The 25161-nt window shown below is 43.2% G+C and overlaps 2 protein-coding genes across 4 annotated transcripts in view; both read left to right on the top strand.

Moving 5' to 3' along the window:
• LOC135698615 (5-hydroxytryptamine receptor 1-like) overlaps window positions 1-25161 on the top strand; it is a 314209-nt gene that overhangs the window by 130149 nt on the left and 158899 nt on the right. The gene's annotated exons all lie outside the window — the stretch shown is intronic.
• LOC135698597 (uncharacterized) lies at window positions 24479-24913 on the top strand. The gene has a single exon (XM_065218641.1). It carries the CDS (start codon window positions 24479-24481, stop codon window positions 24911-24913), a length of 435 nt encoding a protein of 144 aa, XP_065074713.1.

The following is a 25161-nucleotide window of genomic DNA, read 5'->3' on the forward strand; positions in this document are numbered from 1 at the left end:
TCACCGACAAAGCATTCAATTATTTCAACCTCAATATTCCATTCGCACGTGATTGATTGATAAGACCAAGCTCACTTGGCAAGACTTCATTATCATCGGTTCACTCCAGAGTGCGCTAATATCCATCTAATCTTCACATCATCGATTGCACGTATGTGTACAGATTACACCTCCAAATACACCGACCCACTAGCTGCCAAACATGCAATCATCCCCTTCGATGTGATTAGAAAGCTTATTAACCCACACCTGGGGCTCAGAATGGCTCACTCACCCAGCCGGAAAACCGCAATCGCCCGGAAGATCCACTCATTGATGATGATGGCTTCCACTCCCATCCACCACTCACTCATCGATACAAATTGCCAAGACCTCGTGCCGGAACGTGGCACATCATCAGCAGCAGCATCATCTTTGTGGGGAAGCACACGCTAAAATTAACATCCCACCCACTCGACTGACTCGGAAGACACAGACATGCCGCGAACAACCGGTAGAGAACGGAAGCAGCATCAGCCGGCTACCTACTAGCTAGTAATTGATTTTCTTGTTCAACACACTGTTTCGCCGTCGAGATTCTAATTTAGATAAAATTGATGGTGGGATCGTGAAACAATTTCACCACCCCCGCAATCTCCAAGGGCCTACATAGGTGGTGCTCCCGGAGCTTTGAGCGCTTATCGTGTGCAATCCACTATCTGCCTCCAAAGAGTGCTACTCCACTCACTGCCAGCGGGTTGTCATTTCTGGGATGTGGATATGTCTGCTGCCGTGATACAGAGTTACAGTAGAACACGACTCTTCCCCGCCCCATCCACGCCTTCTTTTCCGTGCCCGGATGAAGTGATTCATGTTCCGAGATAGGCATGCAACTCGATCCAAGTCTGAGAACGGAAATGAACATTCACAGCGCGAGTGGGCTTTGCACGGCTACGACTGGTGAAGCTAGGGGGCTCACAATGGATCAAAACGAACCAGAAAGAACGTGGAACAAAATAAACGGCAAAATGGCTTACTAGCTTCGGCAGACACGCACTGCGGAGGCTTAACTAAAAGAGTCAGATTTACCTCCACAGATTATGGACCCGGTGAGAATCAACTTTCTCCTAGCTCCGTCAATGCACACCACGTGTAGAACTGTCTGCAAAGATTCATTGTTCTTTGAGACAATAAAGTACGACGACGACGGCGGGGGTTTGGATGCTCGGCAAATTAGTCGAAAATTGTTGCACATCTTTTCGATAAACGCTGGGAATGGAGGCAATTGGAATTCCAGATTGTGCAATTTTCCAAAGAACAAACATTTACATGGAAGCCAACGTGCATCGATTTCGCAAACGTTTCGAGACGGAAACTGGTTGGGAATACTTTGTAGCACACAGACACAGTTCAATCACATAAAACTTTTATTCCCCCCGTGCCAACATTGTAGTCATCTTGAGACAGCAAATAAAACTATTGCGAACGATTGCATCGCATCCGAGAGGTACAAAGTAGGAATCCCGTCCTCGGTGCTTGGGGTGAGATGTCTTTTTTTCTGCTGCTCGAACGTCAACCTGAACATTGATTTTCCATGAAAAACCGTTGCCATCGTCGTTGTCGTTAAATCTCACCGTACGGCAATTGAACAAAAGGTAAAGTTCAAACACACATCAATGGTAAAAGTAGAACAACAAATTGTATCAATTCACAAACAACCGTAATTGCGATAATCAACCTAGCTAACAACCGTAAACAGCACACAGGGCAGGATGATGACAGTTTCAATTAATCCTCAAACTGCACTGGCAGTTGCAGAAAGTCCAACTAATGTGAAGATCAAATACAAAACTGCCACTTGCTGGCAGGTTGAGAGCAGTAATTTCTGTTTGCTCATTATACTACACATTTTGCCTCCTGGACTGGCGGTGGGAAAGGGGGGGGGGGGGTTAAAACCTCTTCAAACAGCAGCCAATATTTACCTGTGATATTCGCTTGGCGTACACGTACTAGTACCGATAACGACGATGCGTGTCTCGGTTGAAGAGCATGGCCTGCAGGTCGTTTATGTCAATGGGCTTGTTGAGAGTATTTGCTCGTTAGGTATTGAGTTTTGCCTTCTTATCTCCGATCTGTTTGAATGCAGTTCTATTTGAATGCTGCTGTGTTTCTTCGAATGGCATATAAAGCACTTGTCTTTAAACCCATCATAACTTAAGTCTCCTTTGTCCATGTACGGATGCGGGGTGCGGTTAATTAAGAGTTTCTTTTAAGATTTGGGGAGCAATCTAGCGGTCCAAAGGTTCGATGCAGAGGCGCAGCAAAGGAAAGGGGGGTTAGGGTTCTAATCGCCTCTTCCCACTAGAGCCAGGAGGCAAATACAAAATTGTAATTTCAAACCAAGTATGGGACAACTTTTGCGCTTTTTCGTATGAACCACTTTTCGTATCTATGCAAATTTCCCGCTGAAAATGTTGCGCAGTTGTCTCAAAATGAAGGGACCAAATTTTGTTTTGTATACAGTTAATTGTTGTAAACGCACCAAAAGGAAAAGCGATGATAACGAAACTATTCTCAGCATTGCAGAGGATTAATCAATAGATATATTTAATTCAAGCGAGAATATTATTCTCCAACAGAGACAGGGTAACTTCCCAAATTTTTGGATTCATGAGGGTTCTATAGACCACGATTTAGACTTGCAACATGCTTTAAAACCTCGATAAAACTTTCAATGTTACTTGGGTTGAAACGTTACAGTAATGACTACAGTCAGATTTTAAAAGAAAGGCAAAAGTCCTAGAGTTCCAGTAATTTTCCAGATATTCATAGAATAGTCCTTAGGTTCCCGGAATTTTCCTTAAGTTCTCAGGACTACTCTAAACTACGTAATTTCCTTAAAAATCTTTAAACTTCCATGAATTTCTCTGGACTTTCCTGAAATTCTATTCTCATTGTTCGCAAAATTTTCCTGGACTTAAAAGAACTGCCTTGAAGTTATTTTGAAGTTTTCAAAACTACCCTGATCCCCAGAGAACTTTCCCTGAAATCTATATATATCCCTGAACTTATCTGGACTTTTTTAAAGTTCCCTATTTTTTACACTTAACACCGTCTTCAACCGGACGTTGCACGGACTGAATACTTAACACTAAACAACGGACTACACACAACCAGGGTTTTTTTTTTTGGGGGGAGTTGAACCACTGCGTCCATTATTTGAACTTTTGTGGTACCCCTGTTTACTGTTCGTATCACGCAAGCTGACCACCATTTAATGAGTGGACAGCTAATTGCCTGGACACGTCGTTTCCCAGTCAGGTATGATATGGTTTATGAAACCAACTATCTTTCCAGGATTAGCAGACCAAATTCCACTAGGTTGTAAGATAACACTACGAAGAAATTTAGATCTACGCCTGTGTAATGCACCGCAACTGCAGAGCAGATGTTCCGAGGTTTCAACATAAACTACAGATATCGCTCTGAACCCGACCAATGTTCTTCAAATGATATCTACTCGGACAGTGCCCAGTTACTAGGCCAGTGTATATACTAAGAGCCCGTTTATTGAGCTCCAAGAGCTTTTTGGTATGTGTTACATTTGGAGTTATAAATCTTTTCGACTGGTTGCACTTCGTGACGGCCATCCAGTTGGCCATCACCCTTTGTTCTTCCCAGCGTTGATATTCCACAGAACGGTTCTGAGGCAATAATCGGTGAATTGGAACCTTATTTTGCGAGATCGTCTGCCCTTTCATTCCCTTCAATGCCACAGTGTCCAGGAACCCAATATAAGTTTACTAAGTTCTGTTTGATCAACTGTCGCAACAAGAGAATACATTCCCAGACAATCTTTGATGTACATTTGTAAGCACGAAGCGCTTTTAGTGCTGCTTGACTGTCAGAAAAAATACAGATATTTGCACATCTATATTTTCTCCTTAGGTAAACACTTACACATTCAAGTATGGCCAGGATTTCCGCTTGAAACACTGTTGGACAATGTCCCATCGCTACTGAAATATTTGTCCCAGGGCCAAAGATTCCTGCACCTGTTTGTGTTCCAATTTTTGAGCCATCTGTGAAAAATATGATTGAGCCTTGACGAACGCTAGGACCTCCGACTTCCCAATCCGAACGCAACATTTCACATACGTTGAAGGGAGTGTCATAATTGTCCTCTGGTTTCATCCAGTCTCCATTCATACTCATCACTGGTCCTCTTTGGAAGTGTTGTAAAATGCTTAGGTGATCAACCAGGTCACCAGGCATGAATTTTTTAGACCTTTTGAGCCGTAGAGCACTTCTTTCCGCTTCTAGTTGCACGTATTCATGCAAGGGCAGTAGATTGAGAATTGCATCTAACGCTTTTGATGGGGTGCTGCGCATCGCACCCGTTATAGCAATACATGCTAGACGTTGTAGTTTTGCCAGCTTCCTCTGTGCGGTAGCCTCTTTCGTTTTTGGCCACCACACTAACGAAGCATAAGTTACTTTTGGACGGATTACTGATGTGTAAATCCACCTTGTCATTGTTGGTTTCAAACTCCATTTTCTACCAACAGTTTTGGAGTATAACCACAGGGCACTGGTTGCTTTGTTGATCACAGAATCAATGTTATTATTATGATTTTTCGATTTTAGTTACCAAAGTATAGAGAGCACTAACTATTGATTTTCCAGATTGATACGCAAACTGAAAATTAGATATTGGATACGTTAACATGTAAGTTGAATTGATGAAGTCATTCAACACCTTTTCCATAGTCTTCAGTAAAATTGATGAGAGACTAATGGGCCTAAATGCTTTTGGCTGCGTTTTATCACGCCTCCCGTTTTTCGGTATGAATATAACTCTTACCAATCTCCATTTTGATGGAATGTAAATACGGTAGGGTGGTTAATCACAAGATGCTGGATGCAGTGCAGTCTGTCGTTGACTGGGCAGATGGTGTTGGGTTTGTGATTTCCCACGAGAAGTCCAAACTGCTGCACGTCTGCTTTGGTCATCATCACAGACCGAACCTGCCTTATGTTAGTATCGGTGAGCATGCGGTCAAGGCCGTACGCGAGATGAAACTGCTTGGTGTGACTATTGATAACAAACTCCGATTTGTTAAGCACGCCAAGTTGGTGAAGGATAACGTCAACAACAAGTTGAATATCCTTCGGACCCTAAATGGTCGCTTCTCTGAAGCCTCTCGTAGTACATTGACCAAGGTTGCTAGGGCTCTGGTTGTCCCTAGCATCCTTTACGGGGCGGAACTGTGGAGCAGGGGTGGTGTCTCCCTGCTCAAGATTCTGGAACCTCAGTACAATGAGGCGTACAGAATGTGTAGCGGAGCGCTGAGGTCTTCACCAATAGCTTCTCTGTTGGTGGAGAATGGAAAGGTTCCTTTGGTGAATGTTGTCACCGAAGACCTGGCCACCAAGGCGCTAAGGCTCCTAGAAAGGGATCCCATTCTCAATGACAGGCCCACGGTTGCAAGGGCGAGAGAATGGTGGAGCGACTTGACGGGAGTAGATCTTCCCACGTTAGCCCAACGAGGTAGGCTGTGGCAACGGGCATGGGATGCTACTGCCCCGAAGGTTGATTGGATGGTTAAAGCGGGGCGGGGGCTAGCTCTAGTGTGGCGAAAGCTGCATTTAGGGAGGTCGCTGCCTCATACGAGGGAAGGCTCAAGCTATTTACGGACGGTTCATTAATCGAAGAGGAGGTTGGTTATGGGGTGTCTGGGGAGGACATAAGTCGCTGCGGCCGGTTACCCGGTCTCTGTGGTATCTTCTCAGCTGAGGCCTATGCTCACCTGCAAGCTTGTAGGCTAGCAAATGGGTCTCAGGCCGTTATATTATCTGACTCTGCGAGTTGTCTCTCTGCCCTTGAGCATGGGCAGGTTGGACACCCGTGGCTGTTAGAGGTGCAACGGTACGCTAACATAACCTTTGTATGGGTACCTGGACACGCAGGTATACCAGGGAATGAGGCTGCTGATAAACTAGCTAACCAGGGTCGTCTTGCTCGACTAGAGGCCACTCCGGTGCCCTATAGTGACGCTACCCGCTGGGTGAAGCAGACCTCGCGATACGCATGGAATGTGTCTTGGCATAACAACCGTGATGCATTCCTGCGTCGTATCAAGAACACTACACAATAGTGGAAGGATGCACCTAATTCTCGAGATCAGAAAGTTCTGACTCGGCTGAGGATTGGTCATACACGGCTCACTCATGGACCTCGTTTTAGCGGCAGTGTGGAATACTGCCAGGGATGCGGTGCGGTATTAGATGTAAATCATCTATTGGTGGAGTGCCCGGCAAGAGCACAATTAAGGGAAGATATGGGTGTCGTCGGTACAATCCGTGAGGTATTGTTCAACGACAGGAGTACAGAGCAAACTGTACTCAACTTCCTGAGGGCGTTAGACTTATACGATATGATATAAGCATGAGTAAGTTGAAGTGGCTTTAGAAAGAAAATAACTGGTAGTCATGCCACTTCATTCGACAAGAGGCAGTCTTTAAGGTCCTAAAGGCCAAGGTGTGTGAGGGAGGACGACCGACCTAACGGGGGACACAATGATGAAACAGCTGATGTTTAAAACCCGTCTCGAATGAACTAAATTCTCCTCTTGTAGGGGAACAGTTTTAAGAGACGTTAATAGACGTATCCACAGCTCGTATCTTAAACTCGCCTTATAAGTGTTAGTTAGAGACGGAATCAGCATTGCACACCCGCAGATTTAAAAGGCTGAAAAGATCTCACAGCATTCTCCACTCTGGCAATTGTGAAAATTTCATCAGCTATATCTGGTATGGTGTTTTCTGTTCTCTGAGACACTGGCGGGGTCTCTATAGAACACATTTCACCAACAGAATCAGAAATATCTGATTCCACACACAATACCGAACCTGGAAAATGTGTTTCCATCATTAAATTTAAAGTTTCAGAGGGAGATTTGGTAAAACCTCCATCATGACATTTAAGATTACCAAGTTCAATCGTATGGCCTTTCGCAAGAGTTTTCTGTAATCTCGCAACTATAGGAGTTCTGTTTATATTTTCACACATTTGAATCCAAGACCGCCTCTTAGATTTCCGTATTTCATTATTATAATCAGATAGGGTTTTCCTATATTGAGTCCAATCAGAAGTGATTTTCGCCTTATTGAACATCTTACGTGAAACTTTCCGAAGGCGTTCCAATTTCAAATTCCACCACGGCACATCCCTGTTAGAAGACGACCGTTTGATAGAACAGCTACTGTTGTAGGAATTTATAATTCTTTCGTTTACCTTTTCAGAAAATGATTCCAATTGTTGGATAGAATCAATATTTACGTCGTTTGTAAATATATCTGAATCTATGCACTGTGCCCAGTTTGTTTTCCTAGGATCTCTAAATGCAGAAGGTGGTAAATCCCCTTTTTATGACCAGAAAGTGAGATTTCATTTGACACACTCCAATTTCGAATCTTCTGCAATGTTGCAAAATGTCAAGTCTAAAACTTCCTGTCTAATGGCATTTGAAAAAGTAGGTTCATTTCCTTTGATGAATTCTGTAATAGGGTAGCATTTCAATGTTTTATTAACCAGAATAGCAGTTCTAGGTGAAGTCTGCTTTTCGTCGTAGTATAACTTACATGCGTTTATTTCAATTTCTTGTCCTCTATTGGATCATGGCTCTTGAATAAGCGCCATGTCCAGCTCCTCCTTTTTGAACCTCCGACTCAATACAGCAGAAGCACCTTTTGCATGGTGGAGGTTCCCTTGCAGGAGCTTAATGGGTTTCATTTTGTTTCTTAGCTCGCTTAGATCTTTGCCTTTGGGGCGAGCGATAGACCCATCGTTTGATACTCGAGTTTTGATTTTCCTTAGCTGCGTTTCACTAAATCGGAAGTTCAGTACGAAGTCACGTTCCGACAGTGTCTTTAGCGAATCTGCATCAACATTTACCGTCCACTCGGCATGTTTGTTTGCGTTGGAGCAATTCAATATTTTCCAGCCATTCGTGCTTAAACCATCATTTTGACTCTCAATGAGTCTCTTAAGCCTCTCATCGCTGAAGTCTGCACTTAGTGGGAAGAATGGGTGTAATATTTCCGGACGAGGGACCTCTTTCTCGTCCAGGGCAATAAGCTCGGCATTTTCCCAAGGTGTGAGTACCTTTGTCATTTTTTTAGGACACGTCGCTGTTGTTTGATCCTTGCAAACCTTGCTTGTAGCTGCATTTAGTGAACTTTGGTTTTATATTCTCATACCTTTGCTCCTCGATTTTTAAGTCCAGAGCATCCTGTACAGCATCGAGTTGTGCTGTGTTCATTTGTTGTTCCGGGTATCCTTTTACAATTATTCCAATCTTTTTTTTTTTTTCTTGGATTTGTTTTCCGTCGATCTTGTTTTCCGTGCTGAGCACCAATGCTACCGACGCCAGGAAGGCAGCTCCTACACCTGGACCCTACCTATCGACCCATCAACTCATGAACCGGGGACCAACGGCTTCCCTTCCGAAGGAAGGCGTGATCAGAGATGTTATGCCTCAGAACATCCCGGCGGCGCCGACTGGGATTGAACCCAGGCCTGCTGGGGTGAGAGGCAATCACGCTTACCACTACACCACCGGCGCCGCTAATTATTCCAATCTTAACTAGACTTGCAACATCTTGGAAGGAGCGACCACCTGAGTTAGAATCAGCTGATGAACTTCTGGGATATCCTGAAGCTCGTCCATTTCAATCAGCTTTTCCTTCACTCTGGTCAGCCTCCTTCATTGATTTTGCCTGATTGCCAGTATTGGATAATCCAGCGCGTACTTTTGGACAAAGATTCGGCTTTTTGTCCTCTTAACATCCGGCTTTTCTCCTCTGCTACCTTGATTGCTTAGTAGTGTTTGGAGTCCCAAAAAAAACAGCGTTAGCAAAAACTTGTTTCCGAGCTTCCTCCATGCTCATGCCTGATTCAATGTATCTCTTAATATTGTTTCTTTTTGTTTTCGAAAGATTTTTCCGCCACTTGATTTCCGACGCATTTTCAGTGGAAGGATTACTTCCACTCCCACTAACGATAGCCTACTTTATGTTGACGTTTATTCCATCATCATCTTCGTCACTCTCGCTTAACATCGGACCGTCTTTCAAGTCGTCGCGTTTTGGAGTATCGAGGATAGAAGAGGAACAGGATTGCACCTCTGAGACAGAATCACTCAAAAGTTGATTCTCCATGAGCTGCTCGGTACCAACGGATGTCTCCATCTCCATCTTTTCAGATTGAGGTGGGTAGCTTGTAGCTTTTCCGTTTTCAACAGTATTCATGTTGAAATCCTCCAATTGCGGTATCGAAATATATTAGCTTAAAGCAACGATCTGTTATAGCTGAAGATAATAATAATACGATGGAATCGAAATTAAACTTAAACTCTACAAAAATAATTTGATTGAACGATAAAATGTACCAGATGAATTAATATATCTATTTCCGTGTTAAATTTGTTATCTACACTTTAATAGTGCAAATCAAAAAAAAAAAACAAAACCCCTATTTTCATTTATTTATTTATAACTATTATTCCGCTTCGCCCTTAACAGTGAAACTCGCAGCACTGATTCGATGCAAGCTTCAACTTGAATGCCATCTTTGCAAGTTTGCATGCAATATTACATGTAAGCATTTGACAGTTTTGCACTACACGAATATTCTTGCAGTTACACCTTCGTCTTGCATAATGGACGTTTTCTTTTCTCATTTCCTTTCCTCTATTGTACAGTTAACAGAGGAAACAACACTTTATATCACTGTTTCTCACCTGTACACTCGTGATAATCTTCAACAGTAGCTCGAAAATAACCTTTTCCACTACCACACGCGATTATACTTTTCGCAATTCACCGTGAAAAAAAAAACGATTTCTAAAGCAAGCCTTGCGTACTTTGAGAACAGTGTTGCTAGAACCAGGGGTTGAAACTGTTGACGTTTTTTATTACACCCGCTTCGTTGTCGTGCGCGACAGTCTGTTTGTATTCGTACTCTCATGCTCTACCGTCGTCTCTCTTACACAACGCAAACGGTAGAACAACATTCGAGCAAAAAATAACTATGTGTGATTTTGTTCGAATTGCTCTATTTGGTGTGAATTAAACTATTTCTGATCAGAAATGTTATTACTAGGTGTTTCGTCCAGGATAAGTATGACCCTACGTTGTGTTCTTCTTGCGGCTCGGATTGACACACCGGTGAAATGAAATACACTGTTTTCCTATGCCCCGAGAGGCAACTTACCTGCTCGGGGACTCAAAACGAACTAACTATATTTTATTTAATATTCTTTGGTTTAAATACAAAGTCATCACAATACATAATATCAATCACATCCAAAACTAATTACAATCAGAACAATAACAAAAAATAACCAAAACAAAAACATCCACGGCTATAGTGCGAATAGCGATGGCTGCACCATACTGCAATTCGCATTGAACTGGTCGTTACCATGTCACTGGGAGGCATTTATTATTACAACATTCTAGATTTGAATGTAGTAGAATTCCGAGGGGGGCGACACATCTAAATCTCAATTCTAGATGCTCAAAAAATTTCACACTAGCGAATCAATCTTCGAAAAATCATCTTTCATTTCTCGCATCTATTTGCATCGTGCTTCTTCTTTTTGCAGGAAATCTTCAAAATCGACATAAATCTTCCTTCTATCTACTCAGCGTGCGTGCAGCTAGCCACAGCAAAACACAATCTTTTCTGCATCGTAGATAGAGTCGTCCCCCTCGTAGAATTCACACAAGCACAACATCAGCAGCTCTTATTATGAGGTAAACTAAAATACATACATTCGTAACGGTCTTCGGCGACAGTGTCGTATGACAGAGCCTGTCATTTGACATTTTAGTTTGATGCTGTAATTTGGTAGCTTGTTTTGCAAGTGTCGGAAGCAAAGGCAGTCGATTATCACAGAAATTTGTCGACTACGGTGGACCAGTAGGGAATCTTCCACTTGTAAAAAGTTCCACCGGCTGCAGCGGGAATCAAACCTTCACTTCGTGGCATTCACAAGACGCCTGAACGACGAAGAACGCTGCCAACCAGTGTAAGGAAAAACTCAAGAACTCAAAACTCATGTGTGAGTTTATCCACCTTTGAGTTTTGCCTTGCAAAATTCAACAGTGCAAAAATCATGGATGAATTTTAAAGTTCAAAAATTCATTCCTTCATATGTTGATCCTATTGTTTTTGAATCAGGGAACGGAAAATTAACATACTGCGTGAATATACATGAGAATCTCAAGCATGAGTTTTGCTTGCCATATTCGCACTGGAGGCTCAATGAATGGGATTTGAGAATGATTTTCCGAACACTGCCGCCAATCACACGATCACAAAGCCCACATAATGATCTTCACATCCCACATGGATCTTCTCTGAAGCCCCCGAACATTGTCTGGAATTCTAGGATGTTCCTGAAGCTTTAACAATTTCGCAGAAGGTCTCAAAACTTGTTCATTTTCTAATTGAATTTCCCTGAAATTAGTGGACCTGCACTGGAGTTTTCTGATCTTCCCTTAAGTACTCGAAACTTCTCTTAAATTCTTCAAATGGTCCTAAAGCTCTTGGTACTGCCTTAAATTTAACAGAACTATCCTAAGAATCCCTTAACTTCCATTAAATTCCCTGAATATCTGTGTTTTCCGAGTCTCCAAATACGTTTGGACTTTTCTAACCATATTTGAAGCTCTCTAGATTTCTTGATTTTTTTCCTGAAACCAAAGGAACTGAAATGATCTTCCCTGAGGTTCGCCCAAATTTTTGAAACTGCCCTGGAGCTGCTCCCGCATTTTTATAATGTTCATTTTACTTGATAATTCCCTAACGTTTTGTAAACTTCTATGAAGTTCCCGGAGTTTTCTTGAACCTTCTAAACTTCCCTGGAGAATTTGGACTTACCTGAAATTTTCGGAACTTTCTGAAGGTTCTCATTTTTCTCTTAAAGTTATAACGAATTAGTTGGTGTAGTTATTAGATTTTCAATTAAGGTCTCAAAATGTTTCTGAAGTTCATAGAACTGCTCATATTTGAAACAAATTCTTCATTAACATAAAACTTCCCCAAAGTGCTAGACGTTCCTGATTTTAACGTGCTTTCTTGATGTTATCAGAACTACCCAAAAGAGCTCTCAACTTCCTTAAGTTCTCTTGACTTCCCTGAATTTATCAGTATTTTTTAAAGTTCCCGGAATTTCTCATAGTTAATATATATTGAAAACTTCTTTGAAACTCGCGGAATTTCCCCTAAAATCTCTTATTTTACCTGAACTTTTCTGGGATTCCCTGAACTCTTTGGTACATCTTTGAAGTTGCCTATTCTTCATAATGTTCCGTCAATTTTCCTGATATTCATAAATTTTCCCTGAAGACCCTACTGTTGCGACGCCGCTTGGACACCCCTAGTTGCGGAGCATAGCTGCAAACAGGGCGAAGCAAGTAGTCAAACGAAATTAGGGTAGTTGCACCGAAGTCAAGAGCGTAGAATTTTCAATGCACACCGTAAGTTTAGTAGTGATAATATTGGTGGATTAATTTATTAGGATTAAGTGAACGAAATTAAGTAAGTTAAGTTTATAATCCAATCAAATTGTTTACTAACGGCAATAAATGTTTACATTTTGAGCGTTGCTGAAAACAAGTCAGCTGCTTTACGACAAGTTGATGTCCCTTCGGGAACGTTTCTCAAAAATAAGTGACGCGTGTGTCACAAGTGTCCTAGAGAGAGAGTTCGGACCTGCCCAACGATGGCTTCCTATCCGAGAAGGACCAAACCGTCCTAAACTTAACGGAGACTCCGTGTAGAATTTGCGGTCCGTCAACATGCGACGAACAAATGGTCGGTTGTGACGGATGTTCCGGTTGGTTCCACACCCGCGGAAGGTCAACAGCCGAAAAGATGGTACTGCCAAAGTAAGGCCTGCAAGGAGAAGGCCCAGGAGTACCAGAAGCAAAAGGACGCCAAGAAGCGAAACCGGAAACAGCGTCAGTTCTCGCAAAGGCCCGTCTACCGTGGAAGCTAGGGTGAAAGCATAAGAGGAAAAACAGAAGAGGCAGTGCAAAGAGCTGGAGGCGCAGATGCAGTTACAGAGAAAAGAAAAAGAACTTCAACGTGCGTTTGAAAGAAAGAAGCTGGAAATTGAACTGATCATGCGCGAAGAAGAAGAAGCACAACAAAGGGCTCTGCAAGTGGAGATGCTTCAGAAGAAGAACGAGCAGATCAAGCGGATGAAGGCGAGTTAGGAATCGTTCGAGAAACAGATGGCGGCCTTGGATAAGGAGTTGGCAGGGCTTTCAGTCGTCGAGGTTCCCAAGACAAACAAGGAAGACGTAACCAAAGCAGGACCCTCTGGCAAAGGGAACAAAAAAACCCTGAAGCTGACCGAGGGGAACTTGAAGAAGCATACCGAAGGCAACGAGGACACCGATGACGAGGACGAAGATGAAGATGATAACGAAGAGGATGACTAACATTCGGAAAGTTCGAATGCAACGAGCAGACATTCCAAACCGTCCGTCAAAAGCATGACCCAGAAAGGAACGGTTGATGAAAGGAGCCAAAACGGGCTGGGGGCAAAGCAGACCGTATCTACAAGGGCCCAGCTGTCCGCGAGAAAGGGATTGATCTTCAAGTTTCCCAAATTCTCGGGGAAACCAGCGGCCTACGAAACGTCCAACGATGCTGTCGTGACCGGACCGAGGTTTCCAGCCTCGGCCACGGCTACATGAATAAGCGATGCAGCTCCCGCGGCTGCTGCTGTTTCTGTTGCTGCTTTTTCTGCTGCTGGTGGTGGTTACAAGAAATTACCTCTACGAGCTTAGGTACTTCATATTTATACCTGCTAACCTATCAAAATTCTCTAACCAATGAGATTCCGTTTACATACGGACTATCACGCTTCACGCTCACTCGATTCTACTTATTATTTATTCAACACTAACTCTATCTACTACAGATGCCTGTGGCTACATGAACCACGAGAACCGGATGCAACTGCAGGTGTCCCTTGAAGGCGACGCACTCGAACTGGTATCGGGTCAGCTGCTTCTTCCAGAATCCATTCCGAGGTTCATAGAAAAACTTCACCGGCATTACGGCCGTCCGGCACAACTGCTCCAGAGTCTTCTAGATAAAGTCAACCAGCTGGAGCCGCCAAAACCGGACAACCTGCGGAGTTTCATCCCATTTGGAAACGTGGTGGAGCAACTCTGCCGACATCTGTAAGCTGCGGAACTTCGGCATTACCTCGTTGAAAAATCCTTGGTGGCCAAACTGCCCGACCGCGAGAAGCGCGAATGGGTATACTATCAGAGAGGTAAGGAAGAGCGAACGCTACGAACGATGACAGACTTCCCCATGGACGCTTGCGAGGCCAACGTCGACGTCGATTTCAAACCGGCGCACCAGCCGATAGGTGGTTTTCAATCCGGAAAGAAGTCGAACGGGAAAGGTGCTGTGTACTGCCACAGGGAAGTCAGTAGTCCGGACCCTAGTTCATCCAGTGACAAGAAGCTGAGACCGTGCAAGTTATGTCAGTGTACGGAACATCGTCTGCGACACTGCGCAGAATTTAAGAAGCTGTCGTATGCAGCCCGGCTGAAGTTGGTTACCCGCAAAAAACTGTGCGACAATACAGGTTCAAAATTCGCTGTAACGTCGGCTATTGCAGGGAGTTCCACTAGCCACTGATGCATCCTGTCGGAATCGTTGTCGGACTGAGTGCGCATATTCTGTCTAACTGCACAGTCATGTTTCGGATCGTTCCGGTACAGCTACAATGCAAAGGAAAATCGGCTGTTGGCAATCCTGGATGAAGGAGCTTCCATGACGCTCTTGGAGAAAGCGTTAGTCTAGGCGCCGTAGAAAGTAGCTAGTCTAGGTGCCGTCGGCGTACCAGAGAGGCTGACGCTAACATGGACGGGTAATGTTTCGAAGGTGGAAGAATCTCGACGAATGAGCATGTGGATATCGGGCGTTGCCGCCGATGCTGGTGAGACGACGCTGCTGTACACTGTTAACACAGTTGGGAAGCTGATACTACCGCATTAAAATTTGGTCTACCAGGAAATTGCCGCACAATATAAACATATGCGAGGGTTGCCTATCGAGCCCATCGGAGCAAACAATATTTATTCGTTCTTTCCAATGGAAGCGAAGGTCGGCGCAACTATGGAACCGATTACTGTTCGAACCAATCTTGGGTGGACGGTGGACGAGCCAAAACAATCTGCTACGTTGACGGCCGGTGAATATCTTGGCTGCCATCAAAAGATCACAAACGAAGCATAAGCTGCTGAAAAACCATTACTGGAAAACAGAAGATCCGGAGTTTCCTGACAGTTTTCCTATGGCACTGCGAAGGATGAAACAGATGGAGAGGTGTCTAGAAAAGAATCCAGAGCTGCGAGCTACCGTTTGCAAGCAGATCGAGGAGTACCAACAGAAGGGGTACGCACATCTTGCTACCACTGAAGAATTGGCCAACACTGCTCCCAGTTAAGTCTGGTATCTTCCGCTCTATGTCGTCCACAATCCGAAGAAGCCCGAAAAAGTTCGCCTCGTCTGGGATCCCGCTGCAACAGTACCTGGAGTGTCCCTGAATTAACTGCTGCTGAAAGGACCCGACATGCTGGTTCCGTTGATCAAGGTTCTCTTCGGTTTTCGCGAATGGCGAATTGCGTTCGGCGGAGATTTGAAGGCGATGGTCCACCAAGCATCTACGTCATGGACATGGCTACGTTCGGCTCGACAAGCTCTCCTTGCTCGGCACAGTTTGTCAAGAACCGGAACGCTGAAGTATCTTGAAGCAGCTGCTGCCATCATACATCAGCACTACGTCGATAACTATTTCGACAGCGTCGATTCGGTTGAAAAGGCTGTGAAGTTGGCGCGCGACAAGGAAACTTCGAAGGAGAGAGTTCTGGGAGTGATTTGGTATCCAGACATGGATGAGTTCGCATTCTCGGCGATTCAACGTGAGGAGTTGAAGCCGTACCTGTACGAAGGAAAACGACCGCTAGCTGCGTGATGGGATTCTTCAGCCCGCTCGGGTTGCTGTCGCCGTTCACCATACGTGGCAAAATAATTATTCAACATCTGTCGCGTTCGAACTGCGATTGGGACCAAGAAATCGATTCCAATTCCTGGGAGTTGTGGAAGCGGTGGACAAATCTTCTGCCAGAGGTTGAAGCTATCCGGATTCCCTCGTTGCTATATCGGTAGTGCCAAGGCTGCCGAAGTCGACTCGATGAAAGTACACATCTTCATCGACGCCAGCGAACATGGATACGGCTGCGTAGCATACTTGAGAGCTGTCATCGAAGGAGAAGTCCACTGCAGTCTGATGGTGTCCCGGGCGAAGGTGGCGATTCCACGCCTGGAATTGATGGGTGCTGTTCTGGGTGCTCGGATGAGTCAAACGATCCTGGGCACGCACTCTTATCAGATCAGTCGCACCATTTTCTGGACGGATTCTCGCACTGTGTGCAGTCGACACAATTCCGATCAACACCGATATAAGCAATTCGTTGCATTCCGGGTCGGTGAGATTCAAGAGCTTACGAAGGTAGCGGATTGAAGATGGATTCCGACCAAGCTGAACATCGCAGGCGTGCTGACGAAGTGGGGACAAGGTCCACCGTTGCAAAGAATGGTTCAACGGACCAGCAGTCTTCGGTATTGAACATACAACATTGTGTTCGAGATGAACGTGTTTTCGCTATGTGGCGCTTTTCATGTTTGCACTTACACATAAACTTTTTACCCTTGTGTTCGTTCGAACATGTATCATACATGTGGGTGCGTCCAATGTTTGTACATGATGTTTGAACATTGTGTTTTGAACGTCTAGAACAAAAACAGTGCAGCGAGTGTTTGAAGGTATAGGGAGTGGTTAAACCGAAACTCTGCAGTATTTTTTTATTATTATTAAACTACAATTAATATCCAGAGCCTTAATTTTCATTTTGTAAGGTAAGTAAAACATAATTTTATATGCTGGGCGTCCCTCACCTCCCAGTTACCTCAATCATCAAATATTATTTTGACTTCTCGGTCTAAAATTACATGCATTGCGCCTAATTTAATGCTTTTGATATATTACGTTGGTAAAAAAATGTATAGAGAACATATGAATTGTTTATCAACATTCGTTTTCATAGCGATAATAGAGAAAGGTAGAGTGCATTGTGTCAGTCATATGTTTTCATCATGAAAGTATTCTACCGAAAGTATTCTAGAAGAAGTTTTCCAATTGAAAACATTGCCATAGTCCATTCTATATACGCGAGTATTGATGGCCGATAGTAAGGATAACAATAACAAACTAATATTTTTGGCAGAAGCGAAAGTGAGGATAACAAACTCTCCACTTCAAAATGGGATTACACAAGTGTGCGTGTTATAAACGTCAGAAAGGTCAATAGAGACGTGTACGACAAACAGCATGGCAAATTTCGCGTCGCTATAACTGTTCGTTCATTCACCACCTATACAAAGTAACACCAGATTAGACTTCACAACCGATACCTAACAGTGTAGGCTTGATGAATATTTGAAATTTATGTTTTTATTAGATTATTATGGGTTCTATTTTTTACATTATTTTTTTTAATACACCCTGCCCTTTTTTTAAGCGATCTTATTTTCCATTTTTCCGGTGTTCAAATAAAACCAAGCTTGATACAACTGATGTCAACAAGTCGAAAAAACCAAAGAAAACTATGGTACCTACATAAATTGTCTGACTTCACCACAGAAACCGAAAATGGAAAAAAAAATTACCCCCGTAAAAAAGGGTTGGGTGTACGTTAGTTTTGTGATTTTAATTTTACAATCAGTGTGTTTTTATTAGGAAAAATGGCGAAATTCAATGTAAAGGAAAAGTTTTTCCGATTTGACGAAGGATCACAGCTATTTAAGTGCTTGGTGGAAGGATGCCGCAGCATGTTAAAAGGGGCAGATAGCAGCTTAAAGCGCCATGTTGTTCAACAACATCCCGCTGTCGCAAAACAAATCGGTTTGGATGGATACAAAAGGCCGATGAATACAGAAGTTGGACAATCCGAAGGTCCATCAGTAAAAAGGATGAAGACAATTTCAGTACAAGTTGATCCTGACAATTTCTTTTGCGGACTGGTGAAAATGTCCGCAGTTCACAGCCTACCGTTCAATTTTTTTGATAGTGAAGCTTTTCATGAAACAACTGGTATTATGTCTAAGGCCCTTGGAATATCCTCCAATTCCAAGGCAATGGTTTCTTCAATTACGGATGTGGCCAATAAAATTAGAGAGCTGATTACAACTGCTATTCAGTCCCGTATGGTCTGTTTCAAATACGACGGTGCATCACGTCATAATCGCAAAATCTTTGGAATTAATGTACAGTATCTCGAAAACGGTCAGTTCATTATCCGTACTCTTTCAATGCTGGAAATGAAAGAGAGACAAACATGTGAAAACTTGAAAAAACACATTGAAAATGTGCTCAAAAGCTATGACCTAAATCTTTTGAATGTGTACTCGGCCACAACTGATAATGGTCAAAACATGCTGAAATGTTCTAGCAATTTGCGAGTTGAACAAGATAAATCCTTGATGCTACTGTCAGATGACGATGACGTATCGTTCGAGAAAGAGGTGGAATCAGTTGAGAAACCTGAAACGGAAGATGAAAGTGATGAGGCTGAATCAAATATGGAAGTGATGCTACGAGATCTAGAGGAATCATTTGTTAAGTCAAGCGATGGGTGCATTGAGAAAATAAAATGTGGAGCTCATACCCTAAATCTTGTGGCCAAATATGTCCTAGACAATGAATCAGAAGCATTCCTTAAAGTGGTTCGTAAATTGGTTAAAGCTGCAAGGAAGATGGAATTCAGAACATTTTTTGATATCGTAAAGATTCCTTTGCCACGAATTGATTGTGAGACGCGATGGGGATCTACTAAGATCATGATCGACAGTATTTTCAGTCATGAATTCTTTTACCGAGATGTAGGCAAACAATGCGCTGAACTCATGCTAAGTGATGAAACATGGAGCTTCATGGAAGAATACAGAGAGGCATTCGAACCGCTGTTTTCAGCCACAAAAGCATTTCAACAAGAAAACTTTACGTTTGGAGATGCATTCAAGGCGTTCAAAACATGTCAATTCGACATGAAGATGAAGGTAAATGGACAAAATCGATTTGCAACTCCAATTGTTGACGCTTTGAATTCAAGAATGAAGGAAATGTTCAATAATAGAGCTTTCAAGGCCGCACTGATCTTTGATCAAAGATGGTGTTTTGTGGATTCTCCATTCTTTTCAAAGGAGGACAAACTATCTGCCATTGTAAGTATCATTGATATCATAGACAAACAGGCATAACTTTTAGATCAATTTCTCATTTAAACCATCATTATTGATCTCAGTAACGACATCTCGTAAGCTCTGTAAGCTTGTATGCGAAATCGCAAAAGATGTTGCATACAAGTTAGATGCTTGAATATGTAGTGATCCGATAGTAGTGCTCCGTCAATTCTTCCTGGAGTATATCTGATTTGAACTTACCAAATAATATATGAACTCGTCAAACACGTGATCGATAGCGAAGAATGAAGAGTTACGTCTATTTGTCTGTGATAATATTACTTATAATATTTTTCCTTCAAAATATTGTGGCAGTTTCTACAATGCATTTCTTTTTAATTTATTCGTATTCAGGATCATTTGCTCAAAGTGGATTCAATTCTTCATAAGTTGAAAGCTAAAGGTTATCCTGAAACAGAAACAGGAGAAACCTCGGTGACTTCTTACGATGAAGACGAATTTGATGCTATGTTGGCAGAAGAATGCAGTCAAGCTAGAACTACGTTTGAAACATCACAATTGGATCTCAAATTAAAACTTCTACAACTGGCGAATTCGAAAACGCGATTGCCGATAAATACGGACACCATTCAATACTGGCAGGCTAAACGATACGAAGACCCCGAGCTATATGATTTGGCTATGACTGCATTAGCTGCTCCAGCAACGCAAGTTTCGGTAGAGCGCTGTTTCTCTGCCGTTAAAATACTAAAGGGTGTCCACGATGAAATTGCCACACTATGAAATTGCTCTAACTTTTTAACCGTTGGGTAGAATTTAATGAAAATTTGGGTGGATTTAGTTCATAGTGCATTAGTTTTAAAGTCCTGTGATCAAAACTCGCGGAAATGGAGTCGAAAGAACAGCTCGTGCGTGATAAAATCTTGCGCATTCATCACGAGAACAAGGATCTCTCGCATCGTTCCATCGCTAAAACGTTGGGAATCGCGAATTCCACGGTGTCGCGAGTGATTAAGCGGTTCGAGGAACGGTTGACCACCGATCGGAAGCTCAGAAGTGAAGGAAAAAGTATTCCGTACAACACCAAAAATCACAACCGCGTAGTTGGGGCCTTCAACCGAAATCCGAACGCCTCCGTTAGGGATGTGGCTAAGAAGCTGCACCTAAGCCGAAGTTTTGTCCAGAAGGCCAAAACTAAGGCTGGGCTTCGAACGTTCAAGGTACAAAAGGCCCCTAATCGCGACGAGAAGCAGAACAAGTCCGCCAAAACCCGTGCCAGGAAGTTGTACCTCAACATGCTGACGAAAGTTGAATGCTGCATCATGGACGACGAAACATATGTGAAGGCCGACTTCAAACAGATCCCCGGCAACCTGTTTTTCACGGCCAAGGATAAGTTCAGCGTTCCGGAGCATGTCCGCACTCAGAAGATGTCCAAATTTGCAAAGAAATTCCTGGTTTGGCAAGCCATCTGCACGTGCGGGAAGCGGAGTGCACCTTTCGTGACCCAGGACAAGATGAACGGACAGGTGTACATAAAAGAGTGCCTCCAGAAGCGGCTGCTTCCTCTCCTGAAGGCCCACAACGTCCCAACAATCTTCTGGCCGGATTTGGCCTCATGCCACTACTCCAAGGACGTGCTGAAGTGGTATGCGGACAATAAGGTCAATTTCGTGCCGAAAATGTTCAACCCTCCCAACACTCCGGAGCTCCGCCCCATCGAGAAGTACTGGGCGATTATGAAGCAGCACCTTCTTAAACGACCTAAGGTAGTGAAGACAGTCGAGGAACTGAAGAAAGTATGGGTTTACATGCAAAAAACGGTTGATTCACAGGTTGTGCAGAATCTTATGGCCGGGGTTAAGGCCAAGGTGCGGGCATTTGCGTATGGACTGTAAATAAAATACGAGTAAAATGGTAAAATGAAGTTTAATAGTTATTTCTCAATCCCTGAAAATTTGATGGCAATCGGATGAAAACTCGAATTTTGCGAATCAATTTTGTGTGTGGCAATTTCATCGTGGACACCCTTTACTCGACGAACGCCGGCTGCGAATGTCCGCTGACTTGTTAAATGACTTGATGATTATTAGTTGTAATCAAGATCTTCTTCCTTTGGCAGTATCGAAAATCCGCTATGATTGATTCCATTATTTCAACAATGTAACGATTCAAAATTTTAAAATGATTAATAAAATAAAACATCAATTGGAAAAGGCTGACAAATCGATTTACTTCACAGGAAAATAATATTCGTATACTTAGATAATATGAAAGGTACGATCATAGAAGTAACTCTAAGACTAGAAGGACCCAAAGAAATGTGCTCAACTTTTTGGCCCAGCTCTGGTACTCTCTTCGGTCCCTAGCTAATCGATTCACCCCTCGAAACATAGGAAAATCCACTAACCCCTCATTTTATCTGTCAATCTTTCATAGCGAATCAAAACAAACATTGTGTAGTACTAGAATTTCGACTAGAATGGGGTACGTTGATCGTTTGCTTGGGACCAATAGGCTAGTCAAGTAGTTAGCCAATTTAAAATCGTTAGTTTCGTATTGATTGTTGGTACGATCTTCCCACAGAACGCTTTAAAATTTTAATACAATCGGATTTCTGGTTCCAGAGATATGTTCTAAAATATGCCGGCCTTGAGACTGAAAATTATCTTCAAAAACGCATAAATTGTAGCTTATGATTCTTACCAACCACTAAACCGAATTGGAGAATATATATTTCAAATGAAAGATACAATTGCTCCACAGGAAACTTTTAAATTACTGCAATCGGATTTCTAGTTCCAGAGACATGTTCATAAATGTGTTGGTAGGTATGTGTAAGAAGGGTCAGATCACACCATTGGTGGATAAATTCATTTTTTTTATTTAGCTTAAAGAAATTGTCCACACCTCTTCTGGAAGTTTTAGGACAGTTGGCTGGAACCTTAGCCATAGCAATGGAAAAAATTGGAATACTTTTTATGTTTTAGAGGATGTCTGCAAATTATCCATACATACTTTGACAGCATGCCTCTATACAACCAGCGTTGTTTACCGATGAACAGTTTTTCACTACCGGACAGCATCACAACCACCAGATTGATCGGTAGTTGCTTCCTGTTACTTCTAAAAATTGAGAAAGTATTTCAAAAATTCATCATCCTACTTCTGCCATGGTTTAGGTTCCAACAACTCACACCGGCAAAACCCCTTGGATCTTCATCGAAAAAGGGGTGAAAGTGAACCAAGCAATGTATCAGAAGGTACTAACTGACTCAGTAGCTCTCTGGGCTTCACAGCATTTTGGCAATAAAGACTGGATTTTTCAGCAACGACGTGTCCGGGGTATCATCTTAACCATTTGTAGAATAGCTCTATCTTTTGGGTTATCGTTCGTTTATGGTATTTTTTTTTTACTAAGGTGCAGTTCGTAAAATCATCCAAACATCGCGCGGACTTTTTTCAACGATTTAGCCATAAATGCACAAAACAACTGCATCACCTTGGAATGTAAGCGGTAAACATGGTTCAGATTTAGAAAATAAAATGGGATTTAAAGCTACAAATTTAAGTCCATCTATAAGCATCGTGAGTCGTCTTTTTTCTAGCAAGCTAAACGCGTTACACTTATCGTAATTTCAATTTCAAATTCTCTTTGATTGCGATTAGCAGCCTTGAGTAATTATTGCCAAAATCATTCTTGTTTCGAAAACTTGCGATGAACAAAAAAAAATAATGCAAATTGGTTGGCTGGCTTAGGGCACTACCCGTAAAATTTCAATCAAGAACGGGCCTACCTCGAACGGACACAATATGAGGGAAAAATACCGAACAAGCACCAAATTCCGCACAGTGTCTACTTCTGGCCATAACATTATTTTTGTTTATTTTTCAACAACATTTTTGAAATGTTACCACTTAAGTAATATTGTACATTAGAGCTGTAAGTACACATAATATTTTGAAAATATCTCATAAAATTTGGATGATTTCGAAACGCTTGAGTGCGCAATCATTATGAACTACGTAGAAAATGATCCGGCACGGTAATCCGTACAACAAAAGAAAAGAAGAAGAAAACAAACATCGTGTTCAAACGCCGTGTTTGCACATATGAAAAAAACACGTGCATGTGTGTGTATTGGACAGCATGTTTGGATTGAACATTACAACACAAGGAAAAGCGTGTACGTGTTCAACAAAAACGTTATGTTTTTACATTGGGTGCAAATGTGCACGTGTTTTTCGGAAGACTGCGGACCAGCGTTCCTGTATCGACCGGAAGAGCAGTGGCCAAAGCAAGAGGTGTACGAAAATGTTGCGCGTGACAGCCAGCGTAGAACGCTTTATTGCCAACTGCCAACGAAAGAGAAGAGGAGAACCGATAGTGACAAGACGGACTACGGTGAAGCAGCGGCAGCTGATTGAAGCGACGGCAGCGCATTACGCTTCGGTGAAAGCATCACTCGGACAGGAAGAGCTTCAGCCGGCAGGAATAATTCTTTGGCGGCAGGCGCAGTGGGACAGTTTTCCGGACGAAATGAGCGCACTCACGCACATCTTGGAGTGGCGACAGTCAAGAAAAGTAGTCCAGTCCATGATTTAGACTTGTAGAATGCTTTAAAACCGCGATAAAACTTGCAATGCTACTTGGGATGGACGGTCGACTTGCGAATGCCGAAGGGAGTTCTTTCGACAAAAGGCATCCGATCATTCTGTCCCGATTTCACTACGTGAGCCAGAAACTGATCCAGCTCTATCACGAAGAGTTCGCAAATTCGGAGACAGTGTTCAACGAAATGAGACAGTGGTTCCATATTCCAAGAATGCGTCCGGCTATCCAGAAGGTAGTAAGCTATTGCGTCTGGTGTAAGGTGAAAAAGTGTCGTTCACGATCACCGAGGATGGCTCCACTTCCAGTTGATCAAGTCACCCCTCATCTTCGGCCCTTCAGCTCCGTGGGCATTGACTACCTGTATCCAGTCGAAGTTTCGGTGGGACGGCGTAAGGAGAAGCGTTGGGTGGCAGTCTTCACTTGTTTGGCCGTGCGGGCGGTACACCTGGAGGTCGTGCATAGTTTCACAACAGAGTCTTGTCGAATGGCCATCGCTCGTTTCCGTGGCAAGTTCTCCGATAATGCTACGTGCTTCCAGGGAGCAAACAACGACCTGGCACTTCATCCCGCTTGGAACCCCACACATGGGAGGAGTCTGGGAGCGGGTGGTTCGGTCGGTGAAAGAAGCAATGTGCGCGCTAGACGACGGGAGACAGCTGACCGATGAGATCCTGGAGACAGCACTTGCGGAAGCGGCCGATATGATAAACACACGCCCGCTGACGTACTTGCCGCAGGGTTCGGACGAGACTGAAGCACTAACTCAGAACCATTTCCTACGGGGAACGGTGTCTGGTGCAGACTTGAAGGTGGACGGAACGGATACCGCAGAAAGCTGCGAAACTCATACAAGCGCTCGCAGTTTCTTGCAGACCGAATGTGGGAAAGATGGAGTAAGGAGTACCTTCCGACGATCAACCGACGGTCGAAATGGTTCGACGATCAACAGCCGTTGAAGGAAAGTGACCTAGTGTTCGTAGTCGTTCACGTTTTTTGGTGGTTCGTCGAAAATGTAGAAAAGCAGAATTGCAACCAGCAAGTGTAACCAAAAACCAAAAGCGGTGCGATGACGACGTCTGAAATAAGGGTCTTAGAAGCAGAGGGGCGAAAGTCAATTCTCTTCTTCGATTTCCTATTTTGATGACCTGCTATGTTCTTCTATAATCCAGAACAACAAACGTATCAAGAATGTGTTTGCCGTCGA

This window comes from Ochlerotatus camptorhynchus, unplaced genomic scaffold, assembly GCF_037179485.1.
Source record: "Ochlerotatus camptorhynchus isolate MF236.1 unplaced genomic scaffold, CSIRO-AGI_Acam_v1.1 ptg000091l, whole genome shotgun sequence".
Lineage (NCBI taxonomy): Eukaryota > Metazoa > Arthropoda > Insecta > Diptera > Culicidae > Ochlerotatus > Ochlerotatus camptorhynchus.